The 21,583-nt window shown below is 41.9% G+C and overlaps 1 protein-coding gene across 2 annotated transcripts; it reads left to right on the top strand.

The window, feature by feature from the left end:
• Positions 1-1,872: 1,872 nt before the first annotated feature.
• On the top strand, positions 1,873-14,795 carry BTLA (B and T lymphocyte associated). 2 transcript variants are annotated; one of them, XM_048494950.1, is made up of 4 exons: positions 1,873-2,116; positions 8,881-8,972; positions 14,208-14,358; positions 14,768-14,795. In XM_048494950.1, the coding sequence occupies exons 1-4, from the start codon at positions 2,112-2,114 to the stop codon at positions 14,769-14,771; spliced, it is 252 nt and encodes an 83-aa protein (XP_048350907.1). In that variant the 5' UTR covers positions 1,873-2,111; the 3' UTR covers positions 14,772-14,795. The 2 variants fall into 2 exon arrangements, with proteins under 2 accessions (XP_048350907.1, XP_048350906.1); XM_048494949.1 differs by having other exon boundaries at positions 8,649-8,972.
• Positions 14,796-21,583: the final 6,788 nt, after the last annotated feature.

Here is a 21,583-nt window from a genome sequence, read left to right as displayed (position 1 = left end):
AAGTCTCTGGAGGTCTCCCTTCCAAATACCAACCCCGCTTAGCTTTGGAGGTCTGATGAGATCAGGCGATACCACGCGGCCTTCCCTCTTTCTTGATAAGGTGTACAGTGCCATAAATGGTCTCCAGAACAATTCTATTTTAATATAGTTCTATTGTCTTCATAAAAAGCTCTCCTGAACAGTGCATTTTACACATGATTGAGTTTAATGAATGGGATGGATTTGACAAATGTCATTGAAGTAGCATAAGCTCTATCAGTTCCTATAGCTGTATGGAATAATGAACTTGCCAGTTTCCTGTGTAGCTATGCTGGTAAGAGGGTGCTTCAGTAGGGAAAAATACAGAAAATTATGCTTTAACTACCTGTAGCTGAATGTCACGTTTGTCTTTTAAAACAATGGCGAACAAATGGGGCTTCAATGAGTTTTCCCAATAAATAGGGAGGCTAACATCCCAGGCTTGTTCCCATTTCCTGGGATATCTAATACTCCCAGCCCAAAGGAAGGAAATGTAGGCATTGTTGTACATGAACCAGGCAGAGGCTCTTAACATTCCATGCCATTAAAAAAAAATCAGTGAGATTTGAGTTCACTAGTCTTAGGCCCTTTCCGCACGGGCCATAAACGACGGCTTGGGGACGGCAAAAACGCTGTCCCCAGGCCGCCGTTCGCACAGGGGGCGCAGCTGCATCGCCGCCGCGCCGCCCTCGCGCCGCCCGCCCGTCCCGATGCCGGCGTTTCCCCAGTGCCCTCGGAAGCCGTGCAAATGGCAGCGGCTTCCCGGTGCTTCCCCCCCCCCCTCGCTCCCTGTACTTATCTTGTCCCCGGGCCTCTGGCGCGTCGCCGAGGCCTGGGGAGACGCCCCCCTGCCCTGCGCCGCTGGAGCAGGCGCGCAGGGCCGGGGTGTGTGTCCCCAGGACTTGGCGGCGCGCCGAAGGCCCGGGGACACGCCGGGTCGGCCGGGCACCAGCGCTCCGCGGCGCCGGCTGCACGGCTCTTTCTAGGACCGTCTGTGCAGACGGTCCTAGCGTCGTCGGGTCGGCGTCAAGTACGCCGACCCGGCCGCTTCCGCATTCTTGCGGAAATGGCTTTAGTGATCAACAAGGGTTTCCTAAGGTGCTACTGGTTTTCTTTCTGTGCTTCTATGACAGTGGTGGCGAACCTATGGCATGGGTGCCAGAGGTGGCACTCAGAGCACTCTCTGTGGGCACACACACACAGAGTTTGTCATGTGGGGGGCGGAAAACCGCACTGATTTTCATGGGAAGAACTAAAGCATGAGAGCAAGCTCAGTTGCTGGCAATGGGGCTTGCGTCTGAGTAAACCCTCCTATGGTTGTGATTCATCCGTTCGAAGCGTTGCACGGTTGCTTCACCAAGTTTACTCCCAAGTAACGCACGCCTCAGAGCCAAGCGTTTTTTCTAAACTAAAACTTCAGTATTCAGGTTAAATTGCCGTATTGGCACTTTGCAATAAATAAGTGGGTTTTGGGTTGCCATTTGGGCACCCGGTCTCGAAAAGGTTCGCCATCATTGTTCTATGATATTCCTGGGTATGAAAATTCCTCCCCTCCCCCCTGCAAACATCAACCTAAGGTATTGCTGCAGTACTTTTGTAAAAACAGGCAAAATATTGTCTACATTTTAAATGACTTTTTCACACTGCAAAAGAGCCAGCATTACTCTGCTTTCGTTTCTTTGTTCGTTTCATTCAGCATTCCTCTCGCAGTTCCTCTTGAAGCAAACACAGGAAAGAGTGGCTGCAGTTCAGTCTTGATCACTCCAGAGTTTGAAAGTGAGCAGCAAACAAGTGACATCAGCCGCACCACTGTTGGCGAGATCTCTGATCTGCAACTCTGATTTGTGTCAGTTCCTTTCCATCCCTTTCTTTGCCTCCCCTCCTCTTCAACCCTTCGAGAGAGCTGAAAGCCTCCTCACAGACCTCACAAGCTCTCCATGCATCATTGAAGAGGCTGCTTGAATGGTCCCTACTCCATTCCAACAATATTTTTCCACCTTGAACATGAAGTGAAGACCCATCCAGGCCATGAACGCCAGGGACTTTGGACTGCTCTTTCTTTTTTTGATGCTGATGTTGGGCAAACCAGGAGCATGCGGTAAGATCCTCCTCCCCCCTCCCCCCTTTATGGCCTTTGCAATCAGAATTGCAGTGGAATTTGAATGTAGGACACACACACCCCAAAGAAAACTTGCCTTTGCTCAAACGTATTTCCAAGAATTAGCCCTTCAGTTATACATCTGTAATTTAGAATGAGACAGCATGATAGATGTACTGGTATTTGTACTGGCTGTAATGAGAATGAGAATGAGACAGCATGATAGATGTACTGGTATAAATGACATGGTGCAGTTTGAATGCCATTAGTTATTATACAGTAAGTGTGTGGATAGGAGTATAGAGTGGAGCAGGCAGCATATTTGGAAGATGGATCCACCAAATGGTGAGATTAGATTAGATCTTGTTTGTCCCAGTAAAGAGAGTAAGTAGCAAAATGTTTTCTACAAACTTATCTCCACTGAAAGTTGAAATTACACAATTTTTGAAAGACTGCAGATGCAAATATAGATGACACTAAAGGCCAAACCATTATGTGTTAAGTGCTACTGTCAAATTGCTTCTGACTCATGGCGACCCTATGAATGAATGACAATTCATAATTGGACTTTCAAGGCACCTTTACTGGTAAATAGCAGCTATAAAAGGCCCCATTCAGATTGTGTAGTGGTGGAAAGTGCTGTAAAATCACAGCAGACTTATACCTACTACCCCCTCAAGGGTTTTTCAAGTCCAGAGATGAACAGAGGTGGTTTGCCATTGCCTGCCTCTGAGTAACAACCCCAAACTTCCTTGGTGGCCTACAATGCAAGTTCAAACCAGGGCCAACCCTGCTTAGCTTCAGAGATCTGTCAAAATCAGGCTAGCTGTCAAAACCATCCATGTCAGGGCATTCAGGTTGGGCCACAGCCTATAATAAAATTTTCCCTACCTCAAATACCACAACTCTGAACTACTGCTTTGACCTACTGGAAGAAACATACAAGCTATTTTATGTAACCTAGTAGGATGAATAGCAGCTCGAGGGGTAATTAGAGAGGGCAGAATAAAGCTCCAACTACTGAATGTAAAAAGACCTATTTTAGGAGCAGTGGATTGAGGAAAGGACTTTGATTTGGAAACCAAACTGAATAAATTATTGGCTATTATATTATCTTAGATCAGATGTTTGAAAAGTACATTTCTCTTTCCAAGCACCCCACTACACATTTTAAGAAAATAATTCCTGTGTATCCACGGCTTGTACCCACAGCAGCAATCATACTATGCAGAGTGCAGATAGAGGTCTGAAAATGCAGTTAATGTGCATAGAAGCCAAGTTAGCTCTTGGATGCAAGCGTCACAGCCAGTACAAATCAGTAACGTGGAAGCCCCTTCCTGATCTCATCTCATATATTGTCTCATTAGTCAAAGAAAAGAAATCTGTTTTATTTCTGAAATGTCATAAGTTGATCATGGTAATGTACTTGCAGCCAAGGCCTGAATCCTAGTAACATGCTGGCCCCCTGCCCATTTCTTGGGCCTTGACTGGGCATGCATTTTAGATTTGTATTCCTGTGACCACTGTGGAAACATTCAGTAGAATTTTGGAAATCTGCAACAGTAAGGTTCAAATTCTCATGCTGCCACAGATCTTGCTGGGTGACCTTGGACCTGTCATGCTTTCTCAGTCTGACCTTCCTCACAGGGTTGTTTTGAGATTAAAATGGAGGAGCAGAGAATGATACAAGCCATTCTGAGGTTCTAAATAAGTGAGATCTCACATTTTATGTAATATGAAGTAACCCTCAGGTACTAGACACCGCTACAATTTAAGATTAACACTTAACATTTGCATTCAGGTCTGCATACTAGGAGGTGGAAGTACATGTTACACTTGCAAGCACATTTCCCTGAGTACCAAAGACATTCATGCTCTAATCTGCCATCTCCAGAATCACAGCCCTAAATATGCATATACCATGCATATATTTGGCAAAATAAAGTGCAAAGACTTTCAGAGGCATCAGAAAGATTTCCTTTTGAGTACGGAGAAGGTACTAGAGAGAAAACAGGAGAACTTCTGATAGTTTTTGTGGTGGGACCTCTGCAGAGATGGGATGCCTTAGAACCCCTCACCAAAGCAACCATTTTCTCCTGTGGAACTGATGTTTGGAGTCTGAAAGACAATCATAATTCCAGGAGATCCACAGACTCCACCTGAAAGTTGGCAGCCTTAATTAATATGTTCTCCATTGCACCAGATCAGTTGCATCATGAGCAGAAGCTTTCAAACTGTAAAGATGCTGTCCCCACAGCCATTACTGTCCTTTCACCTGATTTGCCTGTCCACAGATGTATGCCTGGTTTAACTGACATGGTATGTGCAATTAAAGAGAAAGACTGGTAGTGGGGAAAGTTGGGACATGTTTCTTCCCAAATACCAGAATGGGAAAGCTCTCCCCTATGAAAAAAATTGTCTATCCCTGACTGGTGCCCTTGTCCTGAAAACAATTCTGCTTTGACTCTTAGGCTGATTCCGCATGGGCCAAAAACAGTGGTGTGAAAATGGTGTGAAAACGGTGTGAAATCAGTATAAACCCTTTTACACCATTTTAAACCCTTTTACACCATTTTCACACCGTTTTCAAACTGCTGTTTTTGGCCCATGCGGAATCAGCCTTAGTGAAAAGGTTTTCAAGGATAGCCATGTTGGTCTGTAGTAGAATGCCTAGTCTAGTAGGACCTTAGAGATCAACATGATTTGGGAGGTATAAGCTTTTGAGAGCCAAAAATCCCTTCATCAAATAAGAGTTGGCAAAGACAGACCATAAATGAAAAAAAAATCCCCATAAATCTGATTACATGTGCTTGAAGCTTCTGTTGTCACAGAAAATCTGACAAGTTTGCTCAATGTCGGTGTTGTGGGGGAGGAGGTGACTTCCTCAAAAAGAATCCTACAATGTTAACTGTATCTGAAAAATCCAAACTTGAACTTGACCTTTCAAAACAGGGACTCTGTAAGTAAAAAAAGTTTCACTTATGTAACAGATCACCAACTTTACCTTGAGCAGACCCACATAATCAGAAATCATCCTCTGCTAGCTTCAACTTGTTTTTCCTAGTCACCTCAAATATCCACACAGTGCACATATAACGGACTGTGAGAAAAGTCCTGTTCTCAAATCTCCATTCACATCTTGGCTACCAGTTGTGTTTATTCATTTTTATCCTGTTTTTGCCTCAGGTAATTCATAGCAGTGCAGATAGTTTTCAATATTGTCCTCACAACAATTCTGTGTTGCTATGGAATGAATCCTCCTATACAGCCACTTCATTTGAAGCCTTCCTCCATGGGAAAACTACTTAAATTGCAGGAAGGCTTCTTAGGCTGGAGAAAGGCGCTCAAAGGAGAAGTAGGATACAGGTGGGATTAACTCCAGTAAGTTTACAGTAGACTTGAATTTAGATACTCCCAGTTCTCTTCTGACTTTCTAACCTCTACTCTAACTGGCTTTCAGTTCTGACTTTTGTGGCTGCAACTCCCTTGTAGCCATTTCCACTTTTTCAACATCTTCCTCTAAGCGGCATCCCACTTCTGTACCACAGGTGATAAACAAGGCTGCCTTGAGAGAAAGAACTGACCAAACGAAACATTCCTGTGTTATTTCTTATACATGTTAAGGCTCGTCATGAACAGTGGTCTATAACCCATGTGTCAGGACACTTACGTAGATTACTTACTGGGTCAAGTGTCCTTATACAGCCTCAGTAAAGATTGCTACTTCAGGCCTGAAAAGATTGCTACTTCAGGCCTGAATAGAGAGCATGATCACCATGCCTTTTATCTCTATTTGTCTGCATTAGGGGTGGGAAAAATGAATCACCCCCAAAAAGAATAGGCTTTTTGGGGGTTTTATCTTTTTTTTAAAAAAAAAACCCAGGCTTTTCCATTTTTAGAGCAGCCCCCTCCCTCACTGCAGTTTCCCAAGTCCACATGGCCTTGGGAAATAGCAGTGGGGTGGATGAACACTGAAACTGAATGCTGGACACCAGCATTCAGTTTGAGTGCTTCTTTCTCCATCCACTGCTTCTCAAGTCTTCATGGAACTGGGAAGTGGTAGGAGAGGGGTTATCAGAGGTCGAATCCCCACTACCGTCTTAGCCAGGTTTCAGAACACAAACTAACCAGGTTTGAGCGACGACCTCCCCGGTCGAATCCCCACTACCGTCTTAGCCAGGTTTCAGAACACAAACTAACCAGGTTTGAGCTGACTTGATGCTCCACGATTGAATCCTCACCTTCACCGTCTTAGCCAGGTTTCAGAACACAAACTAACCAGGTTTGAGGTCATTTGTGTTCTGAAACCTGGCTAAGACAGTAGTGGGGTTTCTACCGGGGAGGTCGTCCCTCAAATCTGGTTAGTTTGTGTTCTGAAACCTGGCTAAGACGGTAGTGGGGATTCGACCAGACTGAGCCCTGGTGGGTGGGGGCTCCCTCTGTTTTAAGACAGTGATTCCTCCACCCATTCTGCCAACCCTTGGCTTGCCTGTCAGTGCAGTGCCAAAATGGGGAGCCCATTCTCTGCATTTGCTCAGTGCAACCATTAGTAAAAACTTGTCTGAACTTGCCCTCACTCACATCTGCCATGCAAAACACCTATCTCACAATGACCCTACCATGGAGAGCATTCCCATCTCCAGCCCTGGACTATACAACCCTGCAAACACAAAGGACATATTAAAGTGTTTGCCTCAAGTGTTTCTGCCCAGTGTTGTATTATCCTAGTGCTTCTTCCTCTGACTAACCTCTATAATGGCCACTTTTTTTTTTTGCATTGACATTGTTCTATAGCTGTAATTTCATCAGCTACCTTTCCCCTCTCAAGCACTTCCAAGCTTGGAGTTAAGTTGATGCCTCAACACATTAGATTAATGACCCAACCATCAAGGTTGATGTCTATGTCTTGTATTTCCCAGGAAACGCAAGTCTGTTCTTTGTCCTGGGAGATTAAGGGCCATTCTACATAACCCTGAGGGTACCTTTTTTTCCTATAAGAAACCCCCTCTCCCAGTAGCCCTTGTTCAATATCTCTGGACACCTCTCTGTCTGTGATATTGTTCCACAATGTGTTGTTTTTTTCTGCCCGAGCCACTCAGCTCTGTTCATCAGACTATTCCACTCTAAGATCAGGTAATTCCCCAGTTCCCTTATCTTTCCAGACCTATCTCCTCACAACCACGTATATCCTAGAACTGTGTGTGTGTTCTGCTGTTATGATTATTGTGGGCTTGTGTGGCCCCATTATCCCTTAATAAAATTGTTAAAATGTATTTGTTCTCCTTTGAAATTTCTTGTAAAAGCTGACTTTTGTTAAACATGGGCAACCAAGATCTTGAGTTTACCCAGCCATTTGCTAAGTCAAGAATATACTCTTGACAATTCCCCCCTCTACAAGGAAGAGTCTCCCACCAGTTCAGACAACAGAAGAAGAGAACTGAATGCTGAGCTCACCATTCCATTGAAGTTCTCCCCACCTTGGATTTTCAAGTTTTCATTTTGGGTTGGGTTTTTAAAAAATTTGTTAAAAGCCAAATAAAGTCAATGAGTATCGGCTTCATTTGGCTTTACCAAATTTTTCTGGGTTTTAAAACCCAAATCTGAAATTTACCGAATTAAAAATACTGTGCTTACCCCTAATCTGCATGCAATATTCAAGGACAATCAGTGGTAAAGAGCATTCCTTCATAGCCCTGTCCTGTGGCCTGTTCCACACTATGTTATATCTCCTGGTGCTCAGTTATGTTTCTTGTCTCCACCTCTTTTCTATTTTCTTGTGATGTGACTCTGATGTCACATGTTTGCCACTCAATGAGTTCTGTGCCTGGAAAGTAGAGGACAATTGAGCTAGACTCCTATATCAAAACTTTGATAGAATCTCTTGGAGTAATTTTTCCCTCCTGCTGTTACCTTCTTGACCTAGTCTCAAAGAAGCTAACAATTGCCTTCCCCTCCCCACAACAGTCATTTTGTGAGGTGGGGCTGAGACAGTTCAGAGAGAACTGTGACTAGCCCAAGGTCACCCAGTAGGCTTCATTCATGTGGAAGAGTGAAGAAACAAACCTGGTTCATCAGATAAGAGTCCACCGCTCATGTGGAGGAGTGAGGAATCAAACCTGTTCTCCAAATTAGAGTCTACTTCTCTTAACCACTATAACACACTGGCTCTGTAGAAGGTTGTGTGTATTGGAGATGGGAATATTCAATGAAGATATACCATATAACATGAGTCTGACATTTTTGATACACTGGTGGTACTGGTTTGTATATCAACACTTATGGGTGACTTGGCCAACCAAGTGCAATGTCTATTAAGTACAAAAACAGGATAGTATTGACCATCCAAACTTTTTATGACAGCCTTCAGACATTGCCTGGCTATGATTAACCCAGTTAACAAACGACTGACATCAGCATTATATCATTCTCCATGATGTAGCTAGTGTATTCTAGCCATGTATGAATTTCATGAAGGAACCATGATATGAATGGTACTGCATAACCATTGAAATCCCTCCTTCTGCTTTTTCAGAGACAGAGGCTAAGAACTGTACTGCTGCTATTAACGTTGAAAGAAATACAGGATATCACTTAAAATCTGGTACCTCGCATGCCATAAAGTGCCCAGTGACATATTGCCAAAAGAAGCCTGAAATCAGGTGGTACAGAAAGAGTAATAATAATAATAATTTACTTTTGAGTGATGGGAAGAAGTACACATTTACATGGACTGAGACAAATATTTTTGTTTTGAAATTTTCAAGTGTTCAAATGAATGACAGTGGACTATATCATTGTGAGAGTCTTTCAGGAAACCAAACTGACAAGAGTCATTACATAAACGTCACTGTTCAAGGTAAGCCTCATATGTAATCAATGTAGTGATGATGTTCTCTAATTGAGCAAATGGAGTTCAGGTTGTCCACAGCTACCTAGGGACAGAAGCCTCAGCAGAAATTATATAAAAATATAAAAAATACAAATCATACTTTGAATCTAGTCAATTGGTATTTGTAGTACAAAGGGTTTTTTTTTCTTGTTTTGTCCAAGAAATCCACATAATCACCTTCAACTTCTTTCAGGGTTTTTTCTGTTTTTGTTTTTGTTTTGGTCATTGGTATAAAACACTCAGATTCGTTGTTGCTTTTTACATGAAAGGACAGGAAATAAATATACAGGAAATAAAGTATGAAGGGTTTTTCAGTTGACCAAAATGCTCTTTTATAAGCAAAAGATCCATCAGTATGCCAGTTGTGTTCATGGTGGCATCAAGTCACAGTCAACCAACCTAAGGCGACCGCAGAAGATTTTCAAAACAAGGGACATTCAGAGGTGGTTTGCTATTACCTGTCTCTGTGTTACAACATGGACTTCCTTGGGGGTCTCCCATCCAAATACTAATCAGGACCAACCCTGGTTAGCTTCCATGATTTGACAAGATTGGGTTAACCTGGACCACCCAGATAGGAGGCCAATTGTGTGATTCAGGGGCATACCACCCATGGGGACATGTGGTAACCCATATCCCTGGGCACACACTGTTTAGTCACGTGGGGGGGGGCACCGGGCGCCAGCCAGGTCCCCATGCCAAGCCTCTTCTGCAGCACGGGAACCCAGTTCCCCCCATGCCATGGAGCCGCTTGTTGCAGGCCAACTCCCGCTCCCCTCTGGGAGGCTGGGCAGGACAGGAGCTGGTCTTCCACTGTGGCACTTGCCTGGGCCACCAAGCCCCCCCCCCGGCCTCCCTGCAGGCTGGCTCCTGCCTTCCCCAAGAGCTGGCCTACTTCTGCAATGCCCATCTGAGCCGCCCCCGAAGCCCAGCCCTCCCCCACCCTCCCTGCTTGCTCCCATAAGTGGGACACAGAGGGCACGGGTGTGTGAGTTTGGGGAGCAGGAGGGGACCCAGTCATGCCCCCATGCACTATTTAGCCACATTCCTGATAGTCCTGAATTCCTCTGCCCTTCTACCTTTCTGCTAGTTCTTCTCTTGCCACATCTGCCTGCTACTAAGTCGCCAATAGGCTCATGAGCGGATGTACCAACATTCCTTTTTGCTCAGTTACATAGCAAGTGTGCTAAGAAAATCTCCTAACAAGAAAAATCAACCTTATTAATGAATATCACATACAATTGGCATCTCTTCTGATTCCAGCTGATCCATAATAAAATAGTTGAATGCATTTTGTAGGGGAAAATTCTGATTTAAGTGCAAATTAACTTGAAAAAAATGAAATGAATCTTAATAGCAAGTATTATTTTAACAGTGTAAAATCCTATGTATGATATATTCTGGCTTTGGAGACTAGTCTGTAACTCATTCCACAAGAAACAAAAATCAACAAATGGCATCTGATCTGAATGAGGGGAAATATAACTCACATCATAACGCTGTTCAGTGACCTTACTCTATTCTTAGCAGGGAGAACTGAATTAGGTGTAATTATTTCTGGTTATACTCACTTAACATTACAGTGTAATTGTAACATGTAATACTAATATACGATCCTTTCTCAATAGCCAAATATGTTTGCCCCTGAAACTCCTTTGCTTCCAAGCCAGTTTACTACCACTAGCATTCTAGAAAAATGCATGCCTCACAAACACAGCCCTTGAAACTTGTGGGGCTATCTTTCCCTTCCCATCCGCCCTCTTTTGTTCCTAAAATCATTGGGCATTTTTAGGCCCAATATAAGAATTGAGAGACAATAGCAAATGTATGACAGGTCCACAGCATGAATTCCCTGGAAATATTTAACTACAATAAATTAATGATTCATGGGACTGGTTATACAGACCTGTCTTTTTTAGCTCATGCAGTGCAAAGACAAAGCTTCTGATTGGCTGTCAAGGGCAGGAATCACTTGATTTTGGTTTGGTTCACATTAAAATTCTCAACACAGACAGTTTTGTTGCTAGCTGCTTTCACAGACTGACATGTAATGAAATTTTAGGCCTGAATCATATTGTGGCCACTATTGTCACATGTGTAATAAATTTAGTTAGATTAACTCAAAATTCCTAGAAATATTTATAGATCATCCTTCATAGATTAGCTGTTTGGGCTAACCAATTTGTTAGTGGTTTTTTTAAAAAACAAAAACCCCACTGCTTGCTAAGTGATACTACGTGATGCTTAGTGATACTCAGTGATTCAGAAGCCACATGTGACTCTTTGACCTGCCCCCCATGGCCCTCCTGAGGACTGTTCCTCATGCGACAGCCACTCCAAGTTTCAAAAAAAGGGCGAGGCCATTGCCTGGTAAAGTTTATGGTTGACAAGTGAACAGCTGCTGCCAAAGGGACTGGCGAAGGGTGTAAGTTGCAAGCCTTTCTGAGATGCATGGTTCATGCCAGAATGGAAGTAAAGGGCCCGTTCTCTCCAACAATGTCCCCTATTTTTCTCTATCACCTCTGCACTGTAATCACAGCAGCTGAACAAGCTGTCAGGAAGACAATAAACTGATCACATAGAATAAAGTATAAAACCACCACCACTAAGAAAAGAGCACACTGGCCACAGTATGTGGGAAGGTGGTTTTAGTTTCCTTTCTCAATGGCCAGATTGTTCTCCTATGGGGCCCCATCAATCTTATTCTCTCATCTGTGATGCTGCCTATACAACAGGTGGCACACCAAGAGGGCAGAGAAATATGGAACGTTCTCAGACCTCTTGCAAAAAGAGGCTTCACAATGCTGTCGGCTGCTCAGAGCAGGAGTTTGCAGTGGGAAACCTCAGCACCCTCTATTTCCTTTGCTGTCTTCTCACTCTCTCCTGAGCATGAGGCAGACTAGCTTCATCCACCTTGTTCTCACCTCACTTGCGAGCCTTCGTCAGGGGAAGAGTAAGAAGGTTGCAAGGGAAGTCAAAAGTTCACAAAACTTTCTTTAGGCAGCGGGAATTATAGAGTTCTTCCAAAGAGGGGAGAGGGCAGCCAATAATCTTCAGGGCAGTAGTGATCACCCTTTGGAGCACCTTCCTATCTGCCACTGTGCAACTGGCAAACCATGCACAGATGCAGTATGTTAAGACACTCTCTATAGAGTGTTATAGACACTCTCTATAGCACAGCGGTAGAAGGTCACCAGCAGTTTTTCAATAGATACTGAATGGTAAAATTGAATATGTATACCTTCTTAAAAAGGTGTTTTAAATGTACGCAGCTCAGGTTTTTTAAAAAAATAATCTAGCTCAGTTATTCTTAATGTGGACCATAGGGCCTCTCAGAAAATACGGGCCTCTCAAAAAATGACAAAAAAATATTGTGGGCATTCCAGAAACTGTGGCTGTATGGTCACTGGAATGTTAGGCAGCCCTTTCTCATTAGAAATTGCTTCAGACAGGCTGCAGAAGAGAGTTGCTTTCTACTATTCTCCTTTCTACTATTTCTACTTTCTACTATTCTCCAGTTACAAAATAGCCTGAAAGAAGACAAAAAAAATTGGGGATTAGAAAAGAAAAAGACAGATTTGGACATAAATTTTGACCAGACAAGATATTAAGAATGTTAGCACCATTTCCACAAAAAATCCTGCTGGAACAAAAAAGAAGAACAAGAACCTCATAAAAAAACAATATGGTAAAATGGGCACAAAACATAGGGGGAAATATAATGCTGGAACAATGGTCAAGCTATTATAAAGACATATATAGATTCACTCCCAACGCAGCTATCTGGGAGAATAATATAAAAATGTATTTCAGAACATATATAACCCCCACAACACTAAACAAAATGAATGCTAAAATCTCCCCGATATGTTGGAAATGTAGAAAAAAATCAGGAACATTTATTCATTCCTGGTGGACATGTAATGCGATAAAAAGATATTGGGGTTTACATACATAGTCAAATAATATAACATACTCAAAATTAAATACAAGAAATCATTGGGTACTTACCTACTAGGGCCAGCACTAATGGAAAGAAAGATACCTTACAAATGTAAATACTTTTACTTTTTTTTTTACATGCTATCTGCAGCAAGGATAGCGTTAGCGCAGAGGTGGAAGTCCGAGGAAATCCCAACTCTAGAGGACTGGAGAACTAAAGTGCAAAAAATGTTTGTACTGGACAAAATATCATTTATACTTAGAGGGAAATCAACGGAAGACTACTATTCTACATGGCAGCCGTGGACTAATTATACTAATAAAGTTTAATGGACGTCATTCACTTTGTATGAGTATAGAATAAAGTAACATTAATTGTTACTATTTTAATTGATCTACAGATAAAAAATTAATGATAAAAATTTAGTTACCAGGGAAGGTTACGAATGTAACGTAGAGGGGAAGTCTTGGGGAGGGAAGTGGGGGGTGGGAGGTAAGGGAGGATAAAAGGAAGGATCCAGAAAGACGAGCCGCAAATTTTCTGTATTAGTTTACTAGCTTAGTTTGACAACTGTTCTTCGTTCTTTAATTACATTGTACCTAATCAATTTATGCTCATGTTAATTTATGAGGTAATGAACATTTATTTCCTTTCTGTAATAAATAGGTAATATGCAATAAAAATATTACAAAAAAAAAAGAAAAAAAAGACACTCTCTATAGAGTGTTATAGACACTCTCTATAGCACAGCGGTAGAAGGTCACCAGCAGTTTTTCAATAGATACTGAATGGTAAAATTGAATATGTATACCTTCTTAAAAAGGTGTTTTAAATGTACGCAGCTCAGGTTTTTTAAAAAAATAATCTAGCTCAGTTATTCTTAATGCGGACCATAGGGCCTCTCAGAAAATACGGGCCTCTCAAAAAATGATTAAAAAAATATTGTGGGCATTCAGAATTTGTGGCAGTGGTGTACTGGAATGTTAGGCAGCCCTTTCTCATTAGAAATTGCTTCAGACAGGCTGCAGAAGAGAGTTGCTTTCTACTATTCTCCTTACTATAAAACCCCAGATATTAGATTTATCCCACATATTCTTGAAGAGGGGACGAAGTTAATGCTGAACATAAGTAGTGGATGGCTAGGAAGCCAAGCTAGTACTTTTGAGAATCCACCACCTCCTGTAAACCTGCTGATAGAGAAGGCTCCATTAAATTTGAAGGCACAACCCACAAGCCAAAGTAACATTTTGAATTTGCAGATGATGATACGAATACTACAGATGGCCATGGAGTATATAAAAAGGACAAGGCATGGATTATTTATCTCGCCCCCCATCATTTTCGGGCGCACTGTGTCTCACCAGCGAAATGCCGGTTGAGCCCACCGGCTTCTACATGGCGAGTACTCAGGTAAATTCTCTAGGGTTTTTTCCCCCCAGTCTCTAATTCTCCCTTCTCCTGAAGGCTCAATTAAATTTCCATGATTTTCTTTTTCGTTCAGTTCTTTCAATATTCCAGTTAAGTGCCATGTTGGCTTCAAAATATGCCCCGATTCACACCGCGCTGCAGCCCGGATTCGCTACCGTACTCATGCCTTTCCCTGATCCCAAAATTTCTAGGCTATGTCCTCAAAGCAATTTTTATGATATCTTACTAGAGAAAGGGATTACAAATGTAATGCAATACTGAAATGACCTCCCAAAACTGATAAAGTTTGAATGGTTTCCTCATACAAAGATTGTTTGTATTTTATATGAACAACAGAAAGCTCACACAATTGCTCCATTCACATAAGGTGTTTTTTCCCTCCCAATTCCAGTTAAAAACAAGAAGATTTCATCTGCCTCACAAAGTGAAATGAATGTGGTAGGTTGGTTTATTTGGTGTATGTTGCTACCTAAAACTTGGTTATTATAGATAGTGGCCTTCATCTCAAGGATGTTGTAGCTGAAATTTTTTCCACGCACATGTAGAAGGCTCTGTATTTAGCTCATCAGGTTTGGTTTTAAAGCCCTTAATACTTATAAACCTGCTTCCATTTATTTATTTATTTATTGATTAATTGATTAATTGATTGATTAATTGATTGATTGATTGATTATTTAATTAATTGGATTTGTAGACCACCCCATCCCCAAGGGGCTCTTTATGTATCTAGTACATTCATGTATCTAGTACATTTTTTAAATATCACCAGTTATGTATGTGATTGGATGTTTGGTTTTACAAAGAACAAGAGAGTTGAAGTTGTCACTTGATACTTAACATCATTGTCTAAGAAATCATAAGATCATATTGGCTTTCCTCAATATCTAGTGTTGATGGGAAAAAGTTAACAAAAGTTTGCTAAATTTCAAATTCATTCAATGCTTCTTTTAAAAAACCTATTCTTAAACATTGTTCAGATTTCTTACTTGGCTGAATTCATTATTGTTCCACAGTTCAGATGTAGCCATAGTTTGTGCTTCCTCCTTCTTTCTGCCTTCCCCTTCATATGACTCAATAAATGTTTCCACATTTACAGCAAACTTGTATTAATTGGAGTCATAAATTTTGGCTTGGTTTCTTTCCATCATTTCTAAGTAGTACTAAACCTTAGTTTGTAATCCCCATTTGGAGGGTAGTCTGTGATTCAGCTCTAACCAAATATGCTGTGTCCTGAATGTAGTGATGGTCTATTATCAAGCTGCATGTGAGGGGAGGGGAGGGGAGGGTACAAAGTAAATAATTCAGTTTAAGTAATCAGTTAATTTTACAACTGTTTACTGTCTGAATCCAGCCTCATGGGCAACTGTGAGTTCCCATAGGGCGATTCCGCACACAAGTAAAATAGGTTCGACCCAGTTCCCTGAGAACCTAGGTCGAAGCCATTGTTGTTTCCCACTGCAACCAGCTTGATCCCAGCTCGGAGGCCGGAATCATCCTGTGCCTCTTCGCCACTCCATTCCGATTGGCTACTGTTCTACGGCCATGTTCCGCCTATCTCCACACACGCTATTAAAAAAACCGCCACAAGAATGGAGGGACGGCGGTGGCGTTTTTTGATTGGCCAGCTGTACGCATGCCCAAAACACTCAGCTGTGATTGGCTGAATGGGGGACTCCTGGCACCAGAGATTCCGCCCTTTACTGGAATCGAGCTGAGTTCGAGCATGGTTCCCTGAAAAAGTAGTAGTTCCCAACTGGAGTCGGAAATTTGACCATTACACGGGGTGAAGCTGGTACAAAACCACGTCGATCCCAGTGGTTGTGTGGAGCACTTAGGTTGAACACAGCTCGAACTTAGGTCGATAACCCAAGTGCGGAATAGACCATAAACAGTTTTATTTGTATTCAAACGTTTTGGATATTTTCCTGGATAAAGAGGCTCTTGGGTCTGTGTTTCCTGAAGTTCTGAAAGCCAAAACTAATGTTTGAACTGTTTATTTTATCTGATATAGCAGTTTCTGTCTTCTAAGCAGTTAAGTAACTCCATTAATTGATTGTACTGTTTTTGCAGTTTAATAGTCATTCAGATGTAAAATACTACAATGATAATACCATTCGTATCCCAGATGAAGGATCTGTGCTACATCATGGTGCTGCTACTCCTTGCCCGAAGCACAAACATGGCAGCATTATCTGTGACAATCAAGTCAGCTGCTGGAAAGCAATATCAAATCCTGTATGTCATTCATCTGTCAATAGCACCCACCACTTCCCAGGTGAAGATCAGGATATGATTGTTTATGCAGATCTGAGTCATGGAGAGCATTTTCAACGAAGTGAACCCTCAGCAGAAATTGAACTTACAGAATACGCCACCATTGGGCAGAAGAATTAAATCTGGCCAGTATGTTAATTCTCATTTATAATTACAGCCAACACATTCTCCTGTGGCCCATCAAACTTTCATTGAAACATATCTTCATTTTCTCAATGCATCTCAGCTAATCAGTTTTCACCCGTAACATTATTTTGCTCAAAGAAAATATTTACTCTTCTGTTAAACTCTCTGATCATTCAATTGAATCTCAAGCCAATTGAATTTTAGCAGTTCTACCTTTGCATTTTTCTACGCATGTTCAGTCTGTTGCCAGACCTTGACCTAATCAAACCACAATGCAGACAATTATTGAAGTATTCTACTATTACATTGCTAAATGGTCTGAAAGCGTAAAATGTGGCAACTTTAGTGAAGTAAAGCAGGTTTTAGTCTTACATGGCAACTTTAGTGAAGTAAAGCAGGTGGGAATCTTACATATGCCAGCTTGAGTTCCCAAGAGATATGATACAAATGAAATAAATTATAATATAATAAATTATTTTCTGCAAAGAAGATCAGTGAGTGCTTCATCTTCATCCTAAAATGTATTCCCTGTAAGCACTTCATTGTCTTCATCCTAAAATGTATTCCCTGTAAGCACTTCATTGTTAACAGAATGGAATAGCTCAAAGAAGTAGCGTTTTGGGAAACTGCAGCCCTTCGTTTTAATGTACATTTCCAGATCACTATGAACTTATGGGAGATTTTTGGTGAATGAATGTATTTCCTAGTTAGATGAAAAGCAAATGAACTTGTATTTTTGGTAATTTGTTTCACTGATCTCATTGTCAGTAGTGGTTCACATATTGCTGTCATTGGCACAATCCAAACCGGGGGGGGGGGGGGGGCATAATGGTGGGCAAACAGAGATAGCAGAATAACTGTATACAAAAAATGATTAACTCTATTAGCAAATACATAAATTCATGCAATAAACTGTGGATTGTTAGATAAATGACTGCTGTATCATACATTGTTATCAGGGATACTAGAGTGGCTGAGATTTCTTCAGGAATATTCAGGCCCAAGCTGGACAATATGGGTGGCCCAGGAGGTGTCTGCTATTTTGAAGTAGTCGGTTTTCAGCTGAGCACTTCTTTAAACTGAGCCAGGGGCTCCGTTATGGTTGGGACCACCACAGCATGCAGGAGGAAGGGCTCCTTCCAACCCCTCACCATTTTCCTGATCTGAAGTTATTTTTAGTTTCATGTAAAAGTAGCCAGGCCTTTTCTTCTTAAAAAAATATTCTACGCCTGGCAGATCTTAAAGAGGAAAAGGCTACCTCCCACTCATGTATAAAGGAAGTATGTGAGCCGAGCATATGTGTGTTTTTAAACAAAACTAGGACATGTGGGCAATAGCTGCGACACTTTGTTCTCTACCATGCCTTGCTCCTTGTTTTTAAGCAATTTTTCTCCCTTCATAACTCCAATAGCAGAAACCTGCTGGCCTTGGAGAAAAATTCATGAATTAAACATAGAAAAGTAAAAGGCAGGAGGCAGGATTTAGCTCTTCATGCCCCCATTCTACTTTTGTTGTAATATTCAGAATAAACACGTTAACACTGATATGGGATACAAATGGAAAAGAACCACGTGTCATTTCTGTGCACATCCTTAACAATATAGAGTACAAGTGCTTGCTGAGGTACAGATCATGTAAAAACTACATAGATCAGTTCGTGTTGAGAAAATGGAGGGTAGAGTCTTTCACATCGTACCCCAGACTGCACACTGAAATCTCCAAGAGATTCCCATCCTGGAGCTGTCAACTTTACCCCCAAATCCCCTGTTACATAGAGGTCATTAAATGCTGTAAAATTTTGTGCAATTCAAGGACAGCCCTCATTGGCCTTTTGGTGACATAAAATATTCTCTGATTAATGTCACAGAAGTTAGTCAAATATAACATTGCCAGCTCTGGGCTGGGAATTTCTGAGAGATTTCCTAGAGATGTGGAATCTAAGAAGGGGAGGAATATCAGCACAGTATAATGCCAAATCCACCCTTCAAAGCAGCCATTTCCACCAGAGGAACTGACCTATGTAGCCTGGGAGTGCTCTAAGGCCCCCCTGAAAGTTGACAACAGTACTGAGATCACTGTATGAGTATTACAGTGATGGCAGTACTCAACTAACGGTCACCAAAGAGGTTCTGTCAAAATAGGCAAGCTGCATGGAATTATCTGAGACTACTTTCAGCACGTCATATCTTTTTTTAAAAACCCAGAAGAACAGTATATAAATTAGTAGTCTGCTTTAATGAACTCATCACCTTGCCTTTGATTTGAAAGACAAGATATGTAAGAAAAACAGGAAGCGTCTCACCGTCTTAGCACAAAACAGGCTAACTGCAAAGGAAAGAGTGCTGCGTACAGATAAGAGTGGGTTGTGCACGTTCAAAGAATGTGAAACAGTGTTCAGTTGAAATCAGATATTTTAAATGGAAATAACGGTAAATGACAGAGTAATGTAGGTGATGACAAATATCTTCTGCTGGAAAATCACATATAGGCTATTCAGGATCAGGGGTTTAAAAACAGTTATTTTCCAACAGCTGGCTGCTGTTTACTAGTAGAAGGAGATGCCCCAAGTATTAATCAACACCTATTAAGCAGTGGATGGATGGGGAACTGATTTCAGAAATATCAAATGGTTTGCTCATTGAATCTCAAACAAACAAAATCAGTATTTTATCCTTATTACAAGGTTAGTGAGCACTCTCATGCATTAGTAATCCAGAACTATAATATGTGGGGACTGATTATCTAGATAGGGAGACAGATTTTAGAAGCATGGTACCCAGAACCACAGCTCTCTGGAAAATTTCTGTAATTGTGGACTGGAGAAGAGAGGATAAGTGCAGGATAAGTCCAAACTTTCCTCTGTGATACACTTCTGAAGATGCCAGCCACAGATGCAGGCGAAATGTTAGGAACAAGATCCACCAGACCACGGCCACACAGCCCAGAAAACCCACCAGAACCAGGTGAATCTGGCCATGAAAGTCTTTGACAGTAGTTACTAGGTTTACCACTAAGAGAGAAAGTTCTGCCATCAGACCTCACTGTAGATTTCCTGTCTGAGACATGGTAGGCAGCCCTTGCCTATGATTAAGAACTGATAGAAAAGGTCAAAAGGTTTACATAGGCCATTTCCCCACTCACAGTTTGTTGCGCTCTACTTTCCCCAAGTAACGCGGGGTCCAGTGGCCCTCCCCACTACAGGGGTGGTGACAACACAGCCGCCCTGACTCTGCTGCTCTTGCGCCCCCTCAGCGCGCGTCATTTCTGGCGCTGTTCGGAACAGCACCTTTTGGATGATGCGCAGGACAATGGGGAAGCCCGGACAGTTCAGCCTCCAGAGCTGCGCTCCAGCCAATCAGAACAAAGACCCGCCCTGCCGATCACCAGCGAACACGCGGATGTGGCGAGTGCAGCTTCTCTGCAGCCGCAGCAGACAGCAAAGCTTTCCTATGGTAAAAGCTGAAGTGGGGAGAATGGCTGCGCGCTCAAAAGCTGCGATTCATACGAGACCGGTTTGCCTCAGCATTTTTTTTTAAAGTGGGAAATTGCCCATAAATACAGAGGATGGATTCTATGGCCACTGCTACTAAATACTACTAAAATTATAGAAATGAAAAGGAAACCACAATCACATTAAAATAAAATAATGCTAATAAAATGCATTTCCTCACATTTTGACCCAGTTATCATGCCTGATGTCAACAGATCATGGGATCTATGGAAGCCACCACTTGTATTTTGGATTCTTGTCGATCTTGGTTGCTAGAATCTTGTAAGGATTAATGAGTCCCTGATGCCAATCACAAATCAGTCCCTGACTCAAGGCACCTTCTCTCAGTCACTAAAGAGATGTTCATAACATACTACTTAAAAGTCACTAGAGAAGAATAATTTGGCAAATTATCTGGTCTCTGATCTGCCTTTTTTGTGAAAGATGATTGAAAGAGAAATTGCAGAACAACTCCAGGTCTTTTTGCTCCAGATCCTTTTTTATTTGATTTCAGGCCAGGCTATGGGATGGAGACAGTGCTGGCAGCTTTAGTTCATGATCTCAATTTGAATGTTGACAAAGGCCACAGTCTTCTTGGATTTGTTGGAGGATGACATGGAGGACCATGCTATTTTGTTGCAGACATTAGCAAATATATATAACTATCACAGCTACTACATTGTTTTGCATTAGCCTCAGTTATTTCTTATGGACCAAACTCGGGGTCACTGTTGGAGATTCGCTGTCATCAGCATGAGACTCTTCAAGGCTCAGTCTTATCTACTGGTATCTCCAAAGTTACTTACTCTCTGTATAAGGTCTTCAGAGGGGTGTAGAATTGTATAAGCCCAATCTCATCAGATCTCAGAAGCAATGCAGAGTTAGTACTTGGATGGCAGATTGCCAAGAAACACTTTGCAGAGAAAGGCAATCATAAACTACCTCTGCTTAACAACTTGCCTTGAAAACCCTATACAGTTGCTATAAATTGGCTGTGACCTGATTGCCTTTTACACACAGAGTCTTTTGAAGAAATTATGCATGATTTTGGAGCTTGCTGCCATCAGCATGATCTATTATTCTTTATTCAAATCACATGGGCCGTTTCCGCACGCCGTGCGAATGGCGGCCTGGAGACGGTGTTTTTACCATCTCCAGGCCACCATGAATTGCCCGTGCGGAAACGGCCTAAGTGATGGTGTAGAGGTTCTAAGCCCATGCCTGATGATTATGGTTAAATGACTAAGAATGACTAGGGATGAATACATTGAAATTGAATCCTGAAAAGATGGCAGTACAGCTGTCTGGGAAGGCTGG

The sequence above is a fragment of the Sphaerodactylus townsendi genome, linkage group LG04 (assembly GCF_021028975.2).
Source record: "Sphaerodactylus townsendi isolate TG3544 linkage group LG04, MPM_Stown_v2.3, whole genome shotgun sequence".
NCBI lineage: Eukaryota > Metazoa > Chordata > Lepidosauria > Squamata > Sphaerodactylidae > Sphaerodactylus > Sphaerodactylus townsendi.
Note: the sequence above shows the minus strand (reverse complement) of the source record. Positions and strands in the feature narration are given on the sequence as shown.

Excerpts from the sequence above, each read along its gene's own strand:
- BTLA (XM_048494949.1), top strand. The coding sequence starts at position 2,047 with ATGAACGCCAGGGACTTTGGACTGCTCTTTCTTTTTTTGATGCTGATG. Across the intron at positions 2,117-8,648 it reads GGGCAAACCAGGAGCATGCG|AGACAGAGGCTAAGAACTGT; the intron begins GTAAGATCCTCC and ends CTGCTTTTTCAG. Across the intron at positions 8,973-14,207 it reads CATAAACGTCACTGTTCAAG|ATGATGATACGAATACTACA; the intron begins GTAAGCCTCATA and ends TTGAATTTGCAG.